Below are 21,301 nucleotides of genomic sequence, written 5' to 3'. Positions count from 1 at the left end.
CTACCTGAGGCCTTTCTTTCTGAAAAGTTTCAGTAAATTTTGTTTCTATTTATTTGTTTGAGATTCCTTAATATCACAGAAATGCTGAGTTATTCTCTCTCTCATAATATATATGGATATATGGAATATATAATATATATAATATATATCAATAAGGAAGACTCTCTTGAGCAGAGGAAAATGGGAAAAAACGTGGATAGATTAGACATCTTTGTGGAAAAGGATGATTGCCAGAGTTCACTGTGTCTCTTCAGCAGGCTGTATCAGTTTCCAACCTGCTGAGGTGCACAGGAGATCACAGCTGTATATGTACTTGTATGCTTTTCATGACTGGGAGAAAAGCAACAAGAAAAAAAAAAAAAAAAAAAAAACAGCAGAAAGGTCTGGAAATAGTGATGGGAATAAGGTCAGGAAGAGACTTGGTGTTGTATTTTTGTGATTTTCATATAAAGGTTTCTGAAAGACCAGGGGGCTTTAGTCCCGTATGCAGTACTCATTATTACTTCTTTGTTTACATTGAAAAGAACCTAAATAAGTGTGCAGTAGCCAATTACTTTCTGATGAGAAACAATATTTAGAGCTTCAGCAAATATAACAAACCAAGCAATTATTATGCAGAGGGACTAAAAATTTCTGTTATCTCCAACCTAGGAGCAATTGCTTCTCTTGGGACTCCTTCAGATTTGGTCACTTCAGAGGTAACAGCCAGAGGCTTCCGGGTTAGCTGGACCCATGCACCAGGCAAAGTGGAAAAATACAGGGTTGTGTACTACCCCACTCGAGGAGGACAGCCAGAAGAGGTAATAGGAGGAAAAGCTGCCCAAAAGTTTTTAATGCAACAGGGGCAACTAACCAGACAGGAAATCTGTGGTCCTCTTTTAAATACACCCTGAAATTCTCTATGAGGGCTTCAGTAATAAGGTTGGTCACACTGGATGGTGACAAAGATTAGGTACTAGCCAGGCTATATGTCTGTCATACAATGTAAAGTAAATTAAGTGCTATAATAATAATCACTTTAAGGGGGTGGGGTCCTTACACAAACGGTTACTTGAAACAATTCTATTGACACCCCCTGCACCACTCTGTTTACAAGAACCGAAGAGGTAGGAGGTGATGGTAAGCCACATTTTCAGTTTTAAGAAAAAAATATTAATAAAAGGAAGATTATACATTTTGGGAAATCTACAACTGGTCATTGAAAATTTGGATAGAATTGTTCATTTGGATGGGACTTCAACATTTTGTAGATGGAAAAAATGCAGTGGAACAAGCTTTTGACTCCAGCTGACAACTTATCAAATTGAATGGAAATGTAGAAGAGCAAAAGGATTTAACTAAGATTATGTTTTGTTTCCTTTTGCCCTAGAAACTAGTTTAGGATATGTGTTGATGGAATGTTGAAGTACTCTGTGTGTGTATATGTAGTACTAAAGAAATATTTATGATGATATTATATAAAAAAGTGCTACGTACACACGCTTACACTGTATTCCGTACACTTTATTCAGTTAAGCTCTTCCTTTGTTCTGCATGGCTATTTATACCACAAACATTTTGAACTGAGGTTTAGTACAGTGTAAAAATTGCCAGAAAGAGGGATTGATTGATTTGATGGTAATATGGTTTGTTTGCTTTATGCCTATTTAGTTAAATTTTCTTTTAAACAGGTTGTGGTAGATGGAAGTGTGTCAACAGCAGTTCTGAAAAACCTGATGTCTTTAACTGAGTACCAGATAGCTGTGTTTGCTATCTACTCCAACGCTGCCAGTGAGGGCCTCCGAGGAACAGAAACCACTCGTGAGTATCCTTGGTGTGCTTGCTGCAGATTTGACTGTCTGCATTTAATCACATTGTAGGCATTAGTCTTTGTCAAAATTAAACACAGAAGGGAGTCTTTTTCAATTTACCTTCTTTTAGTGCATTTGCATTGAATTAAATTTTGTTTTAATAATTCTGGGCTAAGCTCCTATGTCCAAATGCTCTGTGGATATTTAAACACTGAGAAAGGTTTTATCTCTGGGCTGAACTTTGAAGTCAGTTGCATTGAATCCTAAATTAGAACATTCCTATGTTTTGGGTGTGGAGCCAAGTTTTACAAACTAGATTTGTAGCTGGAGATGATCTGATGAGTGGGGATTTAGGTGGGACAGGAAATACCTGCATGTGATTCCAACCAGTGCCAAAGATTTCAAGGTAACTCTGTAAGTTTCTTTCTCAATGATTTAATTATTTTCGTATTGTAAAAATAATAATTTATTTGAAAAATATAAATAATATAAATGTAAACTTCTAGACTTATTTGTAAAATGATGGCTTGGGATATTATAAAACTTAATACATTTACAGTTTTATGTATTTGCATACAAAGTGCAGGATTTTTAGTAAATATGACAGGTATTAGGAACGGAAGTAAAGAGTGACTTTATAATTCAGCCAAGGAGACAAGAAGTCCATATGTGGTATATTAATAGCTGATATCTGCTGAAAGAACAGAACAGCAGGACTCAAGAAATTTGTAGGATTTCTACAGTGGTTTACAACTTCCTGACCGAGGAAGGAGCCAGCAGGAGAAGGTGCTCTGCTGCAGCTCATGTATAGAAACAAGGAGGAGGAGGAGATCACATCCTATAAGCCCAGGGAGGGTCTCCACTGACCAGCTGGTGACCAGCTGACTGGAAGCTCGCATGGATGATCAAGAAACTTGTAACAGAACTCAGAGAGCAAAAAGAAATGCATAAGAGATGTTTAAAAAGAGGCAAGCGATGCAGAAGGAGTATAAATCTGCTGCCTGATTTTGCAGGGATAAGTTTAGAAAAGGCAAGGCTAACCTGGAGCTGAATCTGGCAAGCAATGTGAAGAGAAAAACAAGTTTAACCTTATGGATTTCAAAAAAGAGAAGTGCAAAGTCCTGACCCTCGAGAGTGACAGCCCATGTCACTACACACTGAGGGGTGAGCAGCTGGAAGGCAGCTCTGAAGGGCCTGAGGGTCATGGCAAATGACAGACTGACTGTGAAGCAGCAGAGCACCCTTCTGTCTCAAAGAAGGCCAAGAGCCTTCTGGGTTCCAGTAGAAAATGATTGCCAGCAGATTTAGGGTGCTGATGATTTTTGTCCTCTGCTCAGCACTGATGAGGCCACACCTGATGCTTGGTCTTGTGCTGGGCTCCCCCCACACAAGAGAGATGTGGACTTACTGCAGTGACTTCAGTGAAGGGATGGAAAGATGATTAAGGGCTTGGCACATCTTTCATAAGAGTCTGAGACAGCTGGACTCTTCAGCCTGGAGAAGAGAAGGCTCTGGTGATCTTGTCAATCTGTCAAAATCCCTGATGTGAGGAAATGAAGAAGAGGAGTGAGCCAGGCTTTTCTCAGTGGTGCTTATGAACAGGACAAGAGCCAATGGGCACAAATTAAAAGCCCATGAAATCAAATTTGAGCAGAAGAAGAGATGATTTTATTGTAATGGTGGTCAAACACTGGAATAAGTCGTCCAGGGAGGTTGTGAAGTCTGCACCTCTGGAGATATTTCAAGCCAAACTGGACAAGATTCTGAGCAAATGCTTTATCTGAGCCTGACTGAACGGGGAAGTTAATTAGACCAGATGACCTCAAGAGGTGCCTTTCATCCTCTGTGGTTCTTTGATTCTGTGTCAGTGCTAATCTTCTCAATCTGAAAACAAAATAGAATAATATAACATTATTTTAGACTTTTCTTTTAGTCTCAGTCCCTCAAAATGTCATCTCCAGCCATGGCATACCCCATGAGACAATGTTAGGACCTGTTTAATTTATTGAGGCTGAGAACAGTCACATACTGAGCCAACAGGATTGTTTTGTATTGCACCTGGTATTCCTTTGAAGTCACCCAGTCAAGTTCTGACGGAGCCCAGCCCTGCTGGCTTCCAGAGATTTGATCAGATCACACCCCAAGGTCATGCAGCATCAAGCATTTTATACAGCTGTCTTTGATAGTGTGTTGGAAGTAACAGTCTGATATGTGCAAGTGTTAATCACTCCACATGCTAAAATACCTGCAATTTTAAAGTTGTTTTGGTTTTTTTTTTTTTACTATTCTAATGGACAATTATGGAAAATTGTAGTTTTCATTCCTGCCTGTGTGTGACACTGACACATTGAAATAATCACCAATTGCATTTATTTATATTGAACATTGAAAATAGTTTACAGGTATGTGAAAACTAGACAGATATATGCAGAATGTACAGATAAGAAGGAAGTTTTGTGATTTCATGGTCACTTCTAAAGTGAAATAAGTATGAAATTAATTAACATATAAATTTGCTAAAAATATGTTTTAACCTGGTTTAGTTTATTCCAGCTGCTTTAGTTTATTCCAGCTTTTTTTAGTTGGTTTAATTTATCCCTATGTTACCTGAATATTAGGATAGTCTGATAACTGTCCAAGATGCAAAGCAGCATTATTTACTACATATTTGAGATTCTGAGCCCTTTGGCTGAAAATTCCAGTAGAAAACACCAGTTTTATTTCCAGTCACCTCTTTGTCAGTTTTTTTATATATCGCCATAGTATCTACCAGTTCCTGTGGAGAGTTAAAATGCAAGTCATAAGGTACAGTCAGAGGACACTTTGCCTATAGATGTTTTAGAATCAAAATAAGGGGAAGAGCAGGTGATGGATACTCTCACTGTGACTCTGGGGCAGTTTGAATAGGAATGGGACAACGTGGTACAAAGTGGCTTCAGGATATCCCAATATGTAATTTCTTGCTGTAGGTAGCAGAAGTGTGAGTGGAGCTCTGAGCAAGGAGGCTGAAGTACATTTGAAAATGTTCATGGGTAGTTTCTCCCTGTAATTACAGAAATGGTGAGAATTCATGGGAATATAAATCAATACAAGAACAAGGGTTTAAATAGGATGGAGGTAGGTTGTAAAAGGTCTGGAGGGGTAAGTGGGGTAACATCAAAGTGGAAACCTCAAGAGAAGCCTGGGTTGGAGTTGTGCCACCATTTACAGACATGAATGACTGACTGAACAGCCTCAATGAACAAGAAAGGATGAGGCTGGCATGATTCTGTTAGAGTTCTGTTAGAGCTTGTTGAACATAATGTAAGTGATATCTTTGGAGATACCAACTTGACAGGGTGCAGCTTTTGCTTGGACAAGGAATTCAGAGAAGCTCTGTGACTGAAATTAGAATTTGTTCCTGAATATCTGTGTGCAGGTCAGATTCTTCAGAATTCAAATAGGAAAGGTTTTGTCAGGTAGCAATTGCCTTCTGTTTTTTCAGACCATTCCAGTCATTTTGGGGACTACTCTCAGTATATAAATTCCAAAGGAGAAGTCAAAGTTCCTTCGTATGTCTCCATATTCATGGCTGAATATTTCTCCATATTCATGCCTGGATATTTTGGTGGGATTCATCAGTGATGTACCAGCAGTGGAGAGGACATGGGATGTTATTCTGTGAGAGGAATTAAGTGATGACAACCAGCAAAGTGTAAAATACTACTTTAAAAAGTTACAGAAATTCAAAGAAACAATTGGAAACCCAGATTGGTGCTATGTTCTGGTATCAGTGCCTCAAATTCACAAGTAAATCTCCTAATATTGTTTGAATTTCACTCAACATGCTCTCCCTTGACAGGATAGCATTTGCCATGATTTGCAATTGAGCTTACCCATATTTGCATAATCCCATTTATAACTGGCCTAGGTGTCAGTTTGGACAGTCCAGACTTTAAACAGGAAACATTTACAGCCAAAATATTTTAATGTGTTCGGTGTGCTCATCCAGGGTTTTTCTAGGGTGTTGTACCTCATGCCTTTCACATCCACACTCTGGCTTGGGAGTTACTCCCTTAAAGAGAAAAAACTGCTATTGGTTCCTAATAGCAACTGTGCTGAAAGGCTTTCATCTGCCCCGACATCAGGATTGGTTTGGGCCAGCATTTTTTTGTTTCTTTGATTCTGTGTCCTTTTATGAACCGATTATTTGTAGGACACAGACAGCACTTCCATGCCTGGAGACAGCTATATCCCTTTGTGTTTCCTGGGGTAAAACAGGCTGAATAATAACTGTTTGTTCAAGTGAGAGAACTGGATGTCTGTCTCTCTCCCCTGCAGTTGCCCTGCCGATGGCATCGGACCTGCAGCTCTACGACGTGTCCCAGAGCAGCATCAGGGTGAGGTGGAACGGGGTCCCGGGGGCCACGGGCTACATGATCCTCTATGCTCCCCTCACTGAAGGATTGGCAGCAGATGAGAAGGAGGTGATGTCTTGTGCTTTCATTTGAATAGAAATTATTAAAAAAAAAAAAAAATAATAAAAAAAATCAGTCTTTTAAAGAACAGAATGTACATGTCCTTTAACCTCCAAAGTGATCAGCAAATACTTGGGGTTTTTTCCATGACTTAAGTACTGCATGTGTCACAGGTTATGAATAAAGTGCAAGTGCCAGTTGGTTATTTCTATGTCATTGCCATAATAATACAACAAATTTAGCTGAATGTGACTCTTTTGAAATTTTATATAAAGTGATATTGTATCATCATATAGAGCTAACACTCAAAAAATAAAATAAAACAAAGATATCTCCTAAGTGTGCTATCAAATGTACTTTTAAATGTAAGTAAAATTTGTAGGCCTGAAAAAACCGTAGTTGGTTTTCTTTTAAGTCTGCTCAACCTTTATTTTTAAATTTAAAAATAACATCTTCCATCAAAAGTGATTTTAGGAGACATTTTTTTCAATGGAAAAGATGGAGAGGCAAGGTAAATTCTAGTCTTTGGTCACTAACATAGTCTAGGATTAAAAAATTTCTACACTCAAGTTTATATGTATACATAGTTAAGGTTATGTACAATATCTGTGTTCAAGCAAGAACACTGTAAAGCATGCAGGGGCATGTGAACTTTTGAAGGGGGCATGAGGCTGCAGGAAACCAGCACAGACTTGTGCTCACTGCTGAAGCAGTGGCTGTGAGCATGTAATTTTTTTAAAAGTGGGACCTCCCCAGAACGGGCTGCTTCAGGAGAACTGAGTTTTGCCCCAAAGAAATAAGTACCATAAGGCCATGTTAATGTGGGTGTTAATGTTAATGTGTTAATAGGTGGAAGAGGAAAATCATACAAATAGCAACAAATCTACACCTCAGTGTGCATAGAAATCAACTCCTCCCATGAGTTCATGTGGTTTTCAAGTCTATGACTGAACATGAGCCAGTGTAGATGGGAGTGGGAATAACAAAATGTAGACAGGAAAAGGCCATAGTAGCTGCTCATTCTGGAGAGTCATATCTGTCATTGCTAATTTGATTAGTTCACTTTTAAAGCCCTTTTACCTGTGTGTTGGCTTTTGGCTTTTTGAAAGTTTTAATCTTTTAATTACTGTGCAAAATAGCTATATCTTGGGCAAAGCACTGCAGGCACAGTGTCAGACAAATGCTCAGCAGAGTGTTTGATCATATATCTAATTTCAAGTGTTTAACTGGTATTATTCCTCATTACAAGCTAATTCAGAAATAATGTATCTTTTTTTATTCATGGTGTTTTTAGATAAAAATTGGTGAGACCTCAACAGATCTTGAGCTGGATGGACTATTGCCAAATACAGAATATACAGTCACAGTTTATGCCATGTTTGGAGAAGAAGCTAGTGATCCCCTTACAGGACAAGAAACTACATGTAGGTAGCTCAAATCTATATTCACTTCAGTGTTATTAAAATTTCAGAATGGTCTTTGCACATATTAGAGCAGGCATCTGATTATCTGATTTGAACAACTGGGCAAGCTCTTTATGTAAGTTTTTCACTGTGGATATTTTATTTACTGAGATTGAGGATTTCCACAAAACATCTTGCTTTTGCAACAGGTTTGTGGGCTTGTCTCTTTCATTGGTAGTGGTACTATGGCTGCCCCTATTGATGTTGGTGAAATTCCTGACAGTTTTTTGAACTTGCTGAAGTGAATGAAGATCACCACGTAGACCTTCGTGGTGAAAACAGAAACATAGTCTGTTTAGCCTCCTTTAGCTAGAAAACCAGGTGTGTGTGTGTGTGTGAGCCTGCTCTGATGGAGAAAGTAAATTCCTCTGGCTCAGTAGTAGAGCAGACAGAAAAGAAGCAAAGAGAAGATTTCTGTCCAACCCCTGCTGCCTAACATCTGGTAAATGGAGGGTAGGAAAGTGCCTGTGCACACATGATAGATGGTGTGTTTTTAATAAGCAGCAAGAATTTTGCCAGCTAAATTCTGTCCTCTGCTATTTGTACACAGACTGTGTGTCAGCTCTCTAAATAGCTCCAGCATTTAGAAGACAAAGGAGCTGAAATAAGCAATTGTGCTTCTGGGACATTTCTGGGACTGCATTCAGTGACATCTCTATTGCTCCCAACAGGGGAGTGAGTGAATCCTCCTTTTTTTGTGGTCCTGGCATGAGTAACCTAGTCAGGGTGAAAGTGACTTATATTTAATAAGTGAGAGAAGTTCAGGCATGTGAATGCTAGGAGAAATAAACCCCAGAGCAATTCCTTGTAAGGTCAGCAAGCAATAGTGGAAGAAGCTCTAGGAATGGTGGTTGTTGGCTCTTCTCTAGGAGGACAGCATTGGACAGACAAGTTCCAATAGCAAACTACTGCAACCTGGGCATGTTCATTGACTTGAAATGAGTGTAGAAGATTGGCAACAATGAAAATCAAATATTTGGCTCCTTATCCCTCCCTATCTTTCTCTGTCTCTTTATGCCTCACTTCTCATCTTGCAGAGCCTCCCCCTGCCCATATCCCCCACTCTAGCCTTTGGTCAATATCTACTCAGTATCAGATTTTAATTTCTCCTAAACAGTAGTTTATGCAGTTTTTGACTGTGCCTGCTTCAATTCATTCATACCATATGATCTTGGAGAATGCAGAGCTCTAAACTTGGCTAGCACATTGGATGGAAGATCACATACAAATTCCAGATACATTGGCACAAGCTGAGCTTTCATGACCACTGTCTGATCACAGAAGCTTGTAATGTGTTAGTCAGCCCATCATCACTACTGCTGCTACTAGACCAGAATAAAAAAGGAACCCTGCTTCTCTGCAGCCTTCATTTCTTTTTAGGATGACACAGTGTAGCCATCCCTGCTCTATAGGACTGAAAGAAGATGGATTCTGTCACATGCAGCTATTCAAACAAGCCCTTTGCTAGCAGGCTTTGATGAATCAGGCAGTGGGGCAATCTGGAAGGGAGAAAGCTCCTGGTGATCATGCCTGTCCCACACCATTGGTGTTTAACATTGGTGTTTTAATAGCTTTCCTGTCTAGAATCTGATTTAAGTTTCCTTTTCTTTCATTTTTCTTTCCCCCAGTGTGATTATTTCTGGTTTGCAATTAATGAATAGGTTACCTGGTGTTTTCTTCCTGGAGCATATATCTGCCTGAAAGGTGATCTGCCAAATTTGCTGTAGTATTAGGTGCCATATCTGATAATGTGTGTTTAGTAAATAATATTTACTCATTGTATCATCTTGGTTACTGTAGCAAAACCTTCCCTATGCCAAACAGAGACATGCTCAGCAAGCTCATTCTGGGGTGTAGTTTCATGTTGGGGCCAGAATTCATCCAAGACTCACTGTAAATATCACCTAAGTCTGGCACCAGGGCTGCCTGTCTGGTTGAGAGCAATGCTGTTGGTTCCAAGAGAAAAGAGCTGAGACTGAGGCATTTTGTTGTATGACCTGGATGGTGGAATGAACTGCATTTCACAACTGACAGAAAGTAGAAAGCAGAGCCAGCACGTGATCCTCCCTTCACTAGACCCAGAGGAATATGCTGAATGCCAGAATGTGTGGCAAACCCATCTACTGCAGCTCGTGTGTTCCCCTCTTCTCTTTTCTCAGAGCCAAGTTGACTTCACTGTTCCTAAGCTGGTTGCAGATTCTGGATTGATAAATGGCCTGGCTAAAGATCTCACATAATGGATGGGGCCTTTAAAATCTTTGCATTTTCCCAGCTGCTATTGTGTGAGAGAAGCAGCTTCTGAAGTGCTGCTATTTATCTGTCCACGTGGACTGGTGGGGAGTGTGTGTGTGAAGGCAGGATGGATAGAGAAAGATTTCATAATTCAGAGGAAAGTAGCAGATGTTACAGAACTTACAGCTGAGAGTAACAGACAGCACAAAATGGTTTCTGTGGTGTGACAGAGAAGTGGATGTAATCTGAGACTGTCTTTTGCATGACCTCATTTTCCTTCAGCTCGTGACAGTCAAGGAATATATATTGTAAAAGTACAGCTTTAACAGATTGTTGTTGGGAAACAGCTAAGGTTCCTAACAGAAAGGGTAGGCAGAGGTAAAAAGCATCTTTGGAGATCATCTCAGCAGGCTATGCTTTTTGGACAAACTTACTCTTATGTCAGGTCTTTCAGGATTCAGGAAAGTTTTTGGCCAATTTCTACTGTCATGAAGTATTTTTGCTGGGATACACATGAAAACCAAATGTGTATAGGATAAAGATCTAGCTGGCTTAAATTAATTCACAAATACAACCCCAAATCTGTTGCTAGTGTTCTGTGGGCTAAATCTCACTCTGGTATCTGCAGTGAATAACATCATAACTTATTTCTTTTTCAGTGTCAGTTAAGATGCATTTAGCAAATCTGGAGGTTCTGTTTCAGTAAAGGTCTAAGCCCTTTTACCAGCCTTTAAGTACTTTTGTGGCTCTATTCATGTAGGCCTTTGAATAGAAATACTGGTGATTTAAATATTTGAATGGAAAACACACTATTTATCATTAAGACATGAAAAATTCCACTGCTAAAACCTGGGATCACTTTCATGGTTTTATAATTTTTCTTTTCAAGTGCCTCTAAGTCCACCAGCAAACTTGAAATTTTCTGATGTTGGACACAATAGTGCTAAGCTATCATGGGATCCTGCTTCCAAAAATGTGAATGGCTATCGCATCATGTACGTTAAAACAGATGGCACAGAAACCAACGAGGTAAATTATCAGCACCACTTTTCCCTTAACCAATCTCAAACCTCCCCAAACTTCTGTAATTATTAGCGGTAATGTTTATAAACAAAAGCTACTGTGCAAGCTTTAGCAAAAGATTTGTGAGACTATTCTGAAACCTGGTGTAAATAAATTGCTTAATATTGGATGTATGTATGTCTGGGGGAGGGTACTCTGAACAGTCTTGGGGCACAGAAACTGAGGGACACAACTCAAGGGAACAGTGGTTTGCAAGGAGCAGTATCTTGACTAATTGTATAGTGTGGAAACATTTATTCTTGATTCAGTTCAGAAAAAAGGACTTTCAATATATCACATATCATGGACTCAAGCTCATTCAAAAAGACTGTCTGGAGGCTTTGCCACATTTTCTCAACATTTATTGTTTTAATTATGTATTGTGAATTCTCTAGAAATAGGATTTGGCTTGAACACAATGCTAATGCAATGCTAAGATGTTCTAATTTAGACTTTTATATTTAATAATTTGCAATATTTAGTTTTGCCTTGTTGCCAAGGGTGCTTTGTAATACCTTTTATCAGCATGAATTCTGTAATAGAATGCAAAATGTGTTGGAGTGATTAATAATGAAACATTAATAAAGAAATTTTTTAAAATATAGATTTAAAAAATAATTGCAGTAAGTGGGCTTGATTATTAAAACAGTCCAGATCTCCTAGGAAATAATTTATTGTTGATAACCTGGCCCTCAAGAAAAATAATTCTTTAATGGCAGTTGTCTGTAATAGTGTCTTCTGGGACATATCTGGCCTTTCATCTGTATAAAGTGGAATATTTGTATTGAACCTGAAGAAACAGTTCCCAGCTTTAGAAAGAAGCATACTGGTTCAATGTTTTATTTCTTTTCTTTCTGCTAGGTCCCTTGAAATTTATATTAGAAATCATTTGACCTCTTCCTATTGATTACCTTAAATATAGATAATATGCCTGCCTGTACTGGTCACAGTGGTATTTGAACATCTCAGGCTTGTCACAGTATACTTTGTAATGTGAGTGAATGTTCAGCTCAGGATTCCTTTGTCTGTTCAAAGAACAGGTGGCATGTTTTTGATTGCTCTGCAGTGGTAACATTTTCCCTGGGGTGCTGAGCTAACGTGGCACTGAATAGTTGGACTGATAAACTGTTTATACAGCTTTGAGTTTTATGTCCCTGGCAAAGTCACTTAGCTGCAGCCTGGAGAGAGACCAGACAAAACCCTCATCTGTCTCTTGACAAATGTTGAACATAAGGGTTTTCTGCAGAGATTGTCTGTGATAAGGGGTTGGATTTAATACCCCAAAAACTCCTTCCCCTCTGGGTTCCTGAACATGTAGTGATGATGTTAGCTGGACAGATGGGATTACCAAGGCTGAATTCTCATTTTCCATGGTTTGCCGTAAGTGCAAAATTCTCGTTTTTTTGTAATTTATCTATTGTAATTGGTTTTGTCAGCTTTGATTTTGTCAGGACCTGAGTTTATACTTGTTCATAATTTTACTGGATTTCTGTAATAATTGCATTACATTCTCCTTCTGTATCATTATTACTCAGAAGAATTTCACACAATATAATGTTTGTTGTTGATATTATATGGTCAATATCTATTGCAAATTATGCTTTCTCTAGGTTGAAGTTGGTCGTGTTTCAACCCATACTCTGAAAAGTTTGGCACCCCTTACAGAATATACTGTTGCTATTTTCTCCCTGTATGATGAGGGACAATCTGAGCCACTTACTGGCAGCTTTACCACAAGTGAGTATTGCTGAACTTCTGAAGGTTTTCCAAGAAGAAATTTTATGCTCTTCTGCGTTACTGGAAAGTAAGATTAGTTACAGCAAATGTCTCTGGCTGTGAATTCAGATATATGGAATGCTTTCTGTTATTTTCGTTGGTGTTTTTGGCTTCTTTGCTCTCTTACTCTTTACTCACATGAGTAATCTCTTGACATCATGAAAACATCTCCACAGCTTTCTGAAGCATTATTCAGTGTGATGGCATTTGTATCTCCAGATGAAGTGTGATGAGTTTTGAATCATACATTTGACCACTGAATTATCCAGATGGTAAGGGGTAGAACCTTATCTATGTACAGAGGAATTACATCAAAAGGAGAAAATATAAGCCATTCAAAGTTGCTATAGTTTGTTTAAATAGTTATAGTTTCTGTAACTGTAGTTCTGCTTTAAATTAATGGCTGATGACACATATTAATGCTTTCCAACAACAATGGGAAGAGAAAGGAGGAAGGGGAAGAAAGATGAGATGGAAGAACAAGGGAGAACATACACATATGGAGCAAGTTGTTGACACATGCAAAGTGGAAAAGAAAGTGCACACAGAGTCTGGAAAGGGCAGAGACTGGGACAAGAAAACAGCCTGGTGCACAGAGCTTTGAGCAAAGGAAGTGGACTTAGGGTTGCATGCAGCTCCTTTAGTGGAGAGAGGACAAGGAGGCCTGTCCAGTTAGAATAAAGAGTCTATTCCCTTCCTTGAACTAACAAAACTACTTCCCTAAGAACAAATAAGTAGGCAAAAAATTCTGTGATGCCTTTGTTGTCTAACTCCCATGTTATACTCTTTTAAGAAACTGCAAGTAAAATGGTATGTGCCTAATGTTGCCATCTGTGGAAGTATCAGAGCATAATTCACTCTCACTTTCCTTGTGTGTAATATTTTCCAGAAAGAGTTCCAGCTCCCCAGCATTTGGAAATTGATGAAGCATCAACAGACAGTTTCAGGGTCAGCTGGAAGCCTACCTCATCAGATATTGCTTTTTACAGACTGGCATGGATTCCTTTGGATGGGGGGGAATCTGAGGAGGTAAGTTGCCTTGGCATTTTGAGAGGTGGAAAGGAGGAAGATTTCCATTATGAGGACAATGATGCAGCAATGTTTGCTGATTAAATATGGCCAATTGACTTACAGAAAAATATGCTCCCCTGCAAAGCTCTCTAAACAAAAATCAAACCAATATTGCAATTTTGTTTTGAAGAGGAAGTAGGGAAAGAAGAGATATTTTGTGAATAGTCAATTTAATTTCTAATGTGCCAACAGCCATAGAACTAGCGTTGTTGTTTGGGGCCACTTCAGCTTTCAGAGGTTCATGTTCTTCACTTTGATGTGAAGATGGTGAGGGTAGATGAGCAGAGTAGTGATATTTTCACATAAAGCTCCAAATTTGTCTAATGTGCTGGCCACAGTAAAATTGCCTCTGAAGCCTTATTAGGTAACAATAAAAAGGGTAAAGTGTACACATTTACTGTAAATTTTTTAGATTATTTATCTATTCCTCTTTATATTTTTTCTTTTTTCTCTCTCATGCTGTATTTTTTGCATTAAGCCCTTGTACATCTTGTCCATAGTACCCTTTCCATCAGTTTAAATTTTTAATTTTTATCACTTTGGCTATTCCTTTTTAAGTTTCTTTTTTGAAGAAGACAGACACTTTCTCTCCTTTCCCAAATTTTCATAGTCTATCTCATTTCCTTTTTTCCTTTATTTATTATTTCATTATTTTGGCTTCTTTTGTATCCTTGGTCTTTAGTAACTGTCAAACATCTTGCTTTCTTGGCATCTGCAGTGTGTGGGGAAGCCACATCTGCAAACTGTTTATCTGGGTACAGAACTCAGGGGGAAAGATGACATTTCCCACCTGGCCCTAGGTGTCATGCATTGTTTGCCATCCATTAGGGCAGAAAGCAGTCATTTTCACTTAGGTAATGTAATTTTTTTTTTTTGTAAATTTAGCTTAGCCTGATTCTTTTTCTCCCCTTCACCTACTGAGATGTAATCATGCAAGAAAGAGAGAAATGAAAAGAGAGGAGTGAGCAGGGAAAAGGAGGAGTTGGCAGATGAGTGACTGGACAGAGGTCATCCACAAGCAGTAGATGAACTGATTTGTTTCTATTTCATTTCCAGTGAGTAGCTGCCAGTGAAAGCCCTTAAGTCACATTTTTAAGTGACATGTGAGGTATCTGTATTCTTTCAGTGTGAGAATAAATTATCAATAAATATTTGAACTGCTAAGGTTCTACGTGTTCGCTGTATTCAAAAAGAACTGCTGGAGGCTCTAATATTTCAGAATGTTGAAATATTAAAAATGCCTGAGCTGCTTTCTTGTTCTCTCCTTGCATGACCTCTCTGATGGGGTCAGGCCTAGGATAGCACAGTACCTCGGGGCTGTTGCCTCTTTAAGCTTCTTTCCCAGCTAAGTGATCATTCATGCAGACAAAGGATGTGCACTCCCTCATTCTTTCTCCCAAGACCCAACTTGCCAATTAGCTGAGAGGGGTCAGGGGATGGTGGTTAATCACACACCTCCCATCTCACTTCACCCTCTCTGCTGATGGGTGAGGAGCATGCAGTTGGGTGTCAGCACTAAAATGCCAGAATAAATTCGAGAAGGACCTTCTATTTAGGTTACAGTAGAGAATGCTGTTGTACTAGTGTGCTGCTATTTGTCCTGGCCACTTGGAAGTTCAGCACTTGTGTTGTTTTTTGTAGGCTACATTAGCAGGGAGGGAAAGGTGAAGGAAGTGATGCTTCAGAAAGTATGCCAAAGTTCCTTGTGAGAAAGCAATTGTGCATAGATATTTTGTAATGATTTGCCCCAGAGGCACTGGGGAGTCAAAAAGGAAGGCATTACATGTATCTACTTAGTATGCAGCTAGATTCACTCAAAGCTGGTTTCTGAATTTTTCCCAAGAAAAAAATATATGCCAGAAAGTGTGCAACAGGGGATGCTGATTCATTACTTTATAGTTGTAGAAGGCATGGCCCCAATTCATTTCTATCAGCTTTTGGTTTTTGTATTTGAGTTCAGAAGGTCTGTGACTGTGTTATGAGTCCTTTTTCCCCAGGACCAACTCAGAAAATCTCCTCTGGAGGTTAAAAGAATGAAATGTGATTCGCTGTTTCTGCAAACTTCTATGGCAGATTTACATAGGATATATCTATTGTTTGATTTCCATTATAAGTCTAACTTTGATGCTGAGTATAAAGTGACCACCTTTAGAAACTTGCCAGTGTTAACACAGAGAAAGGTTGTTTTACTGTAGTGCCTGTTTATGTAACCTGAAAACTATTCCCAAAACTGGCCAGCCTATTTCACCAGAATTACTGCTCAGGGTCCTGTACCTTCTGTTTTATAGTCCCTTTTGTTCCAGCTCCTCCCTATCTGGTGATCTCTTCCAATAAAATAAATGAAACACACAGAAATCTGAAGTGAAACTTGCTTCACATTGCATGTCAGTCTTCTGCTGCTGTAATAGCTAGAAATGAGGAAAATTACTATTTAGAACTTCACACCACATAGCAAACTAATCATCAGCACATCTCTCCTAGTCCTCAAGTATGAAGCATGTGTTCTTTCAAATTCAATTCAGAAGTGTGGAACTATAACTGAGATTACAGTTCTGGCATTGAAGCAGCATTTTTTAAAGCTGGGGAGATACTGAATACATTTGTCATAACAATGTTTGAATTGTAGAAATATGAATGGTAATTAATCTATCCTGTTATGTTGTTTTTATTGACAAATGTTTTGAATTGTACTGATTTTTCACTAGGAAAAAAAGAAGCATATGGTCAGCTTTAGCAATTAATTGGCTGTGGGTGAAAGCATAATACTATACATTTTAAACATTCTTAAATGTTTTTTCCAGATGTACTCTGTGGTATAAATAAATTCTTGGGCAGACCTGAGTGTGGATTTCATTTATTTTAAAGGAGAATTGATTTTCCTTCTTTCATTTCAGTCAATTAATGTAGAATAATCAAATGCAGAACTGACATTCTTCAATCTTGCTGTGTAACTTAGGTTGTCATAAATGGAGATGCAGACAGTCATGTTCTAGAGGGTCTGTTGCCTGACACAGAATATGAAGTTTCTCTGCTGGCAGTTTTTGATGATGAAACTGAAAGCGAAGTTGTTGCTATTCTTGGAGCTACAAGTAAGACAAATTCTTGATTGTAATTTACAAAAATGTTTAAGTGATTTAAATTTGATGCATATATCTTATATATAAAGCATAGCTCATCTTGGGTAGCTATAATATTGAAGCAGGTGGTGGTTTAGCATCAGGGCTTTGCTGACTGGTTTTTGTTTTTCTTGTTCAATATTATGTGATAGATGGCATTGAATCAAAATAGTGGTTTGGCTCCCTATCTGAGCTGTGGTATTAATAACCTTTGGATCTGGGTAGATATTCTTCCATTCTACACTTTAATATTTAGCCTTTGAACAGAGTTCCTTGTGAGAAGATACATCAGATTTTGGAAGGGATGTGTCTTAAATGTCTTAAATAATTTACGGGAATTTCATTTAAGATGTTTGGCATTTTGAATATACTCTTTTTTCTTAGGTGAATTCACTCTTTGCTGAAATAATGGTCCAAAAAGCTTACACAGGCCTCCTGTGACATTGGCATGAAAATAACAAAGACAAAACTTTAAAATCATGTCCACCTTATTTTATAGTTTATTATCAAAACAGTGGCTTGTATTTCAGGAAGATTACTCCATTCTAATTACTTGGATAAATTAAACAATGGTATTTCTTATGTGTAAATTTTAAAATTAATTTCTTAGTAGTAATTTAACTGCAGGCTTAATTCTAAATCTTCTGTGAAGATAAAAAGCCCACACCCCTCCAAATGATGCTGATACTTCCCAGTGTTGCTGAGCATACTTTAGATCTTTTACTTGGACAGAAGTAAGACACCCTTAAAAAACTTTCAATTTATTTAATCTGACAACCTTAACAAATGGTCAAAGTGGAAGTCTATTTTGCATAGCTCAGCCAGAAATCTGTGAAAATATATGCATTCTTAGTTGATTATACAGTTTATAATTATGTCTTATCTGCAGATCTTAGTGCTAATCCTGCAAATGTATGTGCCTAAAGTAAACTAAATGAATAATTCTCTTGTAGTCTCTGAAATGTCTGAAGTGTGTGGGATACTTGTAGGTGTGAGCACATAGTTTCACTGTCATAGTAAGACATGCAAGAAAACTACTGTGACTTCCATGTTTCGTTGAGCTGTTAGTGAGCCAAGTCCTGTTTTCCAGCTGCAAGTTCCACCACAGTACCTTCCACAGTGAGCAGCACCAGTGCCACAACCCCTGAGCCCAGCACAGCAGGTAAGCAGAGCCAATTCCAAGAGTTTAAATGTGAGTGCAGAGCACTAAGGCTCCCCAGAGGCTCCTCCAGGGCCAGGGCTGTGACACTGCTGATGGAGGAGCTGATGCTCCTGCTGAAAGGTTCACACTGTGCTCTGCACCCCCTTCTGTGTGGGGCCAAGCTTCTGCACAGGATGAGGAGACAACCCCTTACACAGGGTAGGGACTTGTGGGAGAAACAGGATTTTTGGATAGTAAATTAATCTGATTATGCAGAAACTGATTTATTGTTTATTTTTTATGCTGTTTATGTGCTTTGTATGAGATTTTTAGATACAGTGATTAGTTGTTGTTTAGAACTTTGCTGCTTACTTTTATTTTGGGTTTTTTAATTTTGGTATTTTGTTTTTTAGCTTTTTTTTTATTTAGTACAATTTATGTTTTCGTGGTCTTGAAGGGTTTTAACAAGTTGTAAAAAACATTTAAAAATAGTTTATCTTGTTATAAACATTGGTATAAACTAAGAAATGTATAGAAAAACCACTAAGCATGTGAAGAAATAGCAAAATATGCAGAAAAACAACTAGGCAGTAAAATATGGAGAAAAACACCTAAATATGGTTTGGCTGGTGCAGACTGTGGCTTAGACGTGTTCAGTATTACTGCAGGGACTCTGAATGATACCAGTGGTATTACTTAGAACAGAGACTAATGTTCAAAATTCGCCTAGAATTTCTCTTTCCCCTTATAAATGTGAGCTTGGAAACTCTTCAGAATCCTGTTTAGTTTTGAGTGTTCCCTTTCTTTTCCATGTAATTAGACAATTGACTTTTAAGGAACATAATTTCTGGGTTATATCTCTTCTGTAACATTTTAGCTTGGTTTATTTTAAAGCCCCATGAACAGAGTAAGACAAACAAAGCAGATAGGATCTTATATGTTAATGGAAGTATAAGATAACTCTTATTTTAATAAGTGCTTATAGTCTTGTATTATCAAGCCCAGATATGACTGAGTAATATTGTTTTGCACCACTGTGGATCTTCAGAGCCACCATGATTTTGTAGAACTTGCAGCTAATTGGTGATAATCAGCACAATATAAAAATTGAATTAAATCTAAAAATATAATTGAGAAAATAATAATTAAATATTTCTGGATTTAGTTCTTCGAGCAGGAGTCAGAAACCTTGTTATAGATGATGAAACAACCTCAAGTCTGAGGGTGACATGGGACATTTCTGACTACAGTGCCCAGCAGTTCAGAGTGACCTATGTCACTGCAGAAGGCGACCGTGCTGAGGAAGCGGTAAGAATGGTCTGTATGGCTTTTCTAATTGGCTTCATAAGCTTGCTTAATGTTTGCTAAGACATGCTATCTTCTTATATGACAACTTTTTTGCAATCAGTAAAGGATGTGTGTTTGATATTACTGTGAGCTTGAACTTTAAAGCTGTAATTGTAAAGCACCTGCTGCACTGCAGGCAACAGCAGTCGAATGTAAGATCAAGGCACAGTCACACAGATGTTTAATGAGCTCACAGTTAAAAGGAGCTGGCTCTCTTTTTTTTTTCCTGTATTTTTAAATTCATCCAAGTTGAGTTTTTTATTTTTAGTTTTATTTTTTACTCCTAGGCATTTTTCTACCCTGAGATTGTGTTTTAATGACACTTCAATGTTTGTACAGGAGAGTCTTAACAATTTTTGTTTTCCTTCAGCAGTTTTGCCTCTCCCCTCTTCATGTTATGCTAAAGTTCAAATTTAACTTTCAAATAAATTAAAGTTCAAATGCAGAGTTTTCAGACTTCTCATTGACCCGAACATGTCACAATAAAGACAGCACTTTTAAATCTAAGTGTCTGAGAATATTTGTTATTTTTCCAATGCCATGTATGATCAAGATTAAAGTTTTCCTACAAAGAAAAACTTCTGGTCATTAAGATTTTGGAAAATATTTTAAGGATTGAAGATTACTGCATGTACTCTTACAAGAATATAGCAAACAAACCAAAACACACACCTTCCCCTGCAAAAAAAATGCCTGAACTCCATTATTTTAACTTTTTACAATTTTTGAGATGCTTTCAGAATTCAGCTAGGCTAAGTACCTTTTTTAAAAATTATTTTTAAATTTGGGGAAACTTAGTTTTGGTTTCCACAAAATCTGTTATAATATGTTGAGATAGTTCCATGTAGGTACATTTAAAAGATTAAGTTGTCTATTTCAAGATTATTTCCTTAGTAAATCGCTCAGAATGCAAAAATATTTCCTGTCATTCTCCCTCTGTGTCTGCCACTTGAGCCACTGCTTTTCATAGGGCAAAAATATGGGTTATTCTTTTTGATGCTTAGCAGCTGACATTTTTAGCACTATATCAGGATATTTCAATAAAAATATTAAAAGGAGTTAAATATATTTTTTCTAGGAAAATATGAATCTGTCTTTTTCCATTTCAGTTTTATTCATCTTTTATGAGACCCTGCTGGAAATGTACTTTTTAACCACCTATTTCAACTATGACCTGAAAATGAATTTTCAATATAGTGGTGTCCTTTTGGGCTAGGAAATGTGCTCTATGAACTTATCTCAACTAGATGTTAGTATACTATATAATAAAGTGAAAAACTTGCACAGTATAATGGCACAAATTTTACTGTACTTCTAAGAATAAATTTTTCAGATTTTCTGAAATTTAGATCCCTGATTTATTTTTCAGCTCTCTAGTTCAGCTGGATGGTATAAATGACATTCTGCTTTAGTATTCAATGACCATTATGTTAAAATGAAATTAAAACTGTAGGAAAGGTATTAAAATAGTGGCTGTCTGAAGGATATCAGAGCTGACTCAAAAGTTCATTAAATAAAATTATAAAACTGTATGATTAGGTGGGTATCTTGGCTCTACTCTCATAAATTATTTAAGTACACTCCCAAGCCTTATTATCTTTGGTCACAATTCAGCAAAGAGTTTAGCCACATTTCATCTTTGAAATTAATTGCGTGCATTAACACTTCGCTGGAAAAGGAATTATGTAAGATTATACTTAGAATTAGGCACATTTTAATTAAAGGAGTGTATTTTATCATGTGGCTTCAAGCACCTGAGAGGTGCACAACAGATGTCAATAAAACAACACAGTTGTTCAATTTTAGGGGAGTGTTTATATGCTGAAGCATATTTTTAGGCAGAACC

General features: G+C 37.7%; 1 protein-coding gene across 6 annotated transcripts in view; it reads left to right on the top strand.

The window, feature by feature from the left end:
- COL14A1 (collagen type XIV alpha 1 chain) overlaps positions 1-21,301 on the top strand; it is a 109,273-nt gene that overhangs the window by 36,672 nt on the left and 51,300 nt on the right. For 4 of the 6 annotated variants that reach the window (XM_056486014.1, XM_056486012.1, XM_056486016.1 and 1 more), the window contains exons 10-19: positions 652-800; positions 1,671-1,800; positions 6,111-6,256; positions 7,542-7,671; positions 10,832-10,971; positions 12,615-12,741; positions 13,670-13,809; positions 16,808-16,940; positions 18,058-18,129; positions 19,274-19,425. In XM_056486014.1, the coding sequence (XP_056341989.1) occupies positions 652-800; positions 1,671-1,800; positions 6,111-6,256; positions 7,542-7,671; positions 10,832-10,971; positions 12,615-12,741; positions 13,670-13,809; positions 16,808-16,940; positions 18,058-18,129; positions 19,274-19,425 (1,319 nt within the window). The remainder of the gene's footprint in view (positions 1-651; positions 801-1,670; positions 1,801-6,110; positions 6,257-7,541; positions 7,672-10,831; positions 10,972-12,614; positions 12,742-13,669; positions 13,810-16,807; positions 16,941-18,057; positions 18,130-19,273; positions 19,426-21,301) is intronic. The other 2 variants (XM_056486015.1, XM_056486013.1) reach the window with 1 other exon arrangement.

The sequence above is a fragment of the Oenanthe melanoleuca genome, chromosome 2 (genome assembly GCF_029582105.1).
Source record: "Oenanthe melanoleuca isolate GR-GAL-2019-014 chromosome 2, OMel1.0, whole genome shotgun sequence".
In the NCBI taxonomy this organism is placed as follows: Eukaryota; Metazoa; Chordata; class Aves; order Passeriformes; family Muscicapidae; genus Oenanthe; species Oenanthe melanoleuca.
This window is presented reverse-complemented; position numbering and strand designations above follow the sequence as displayed.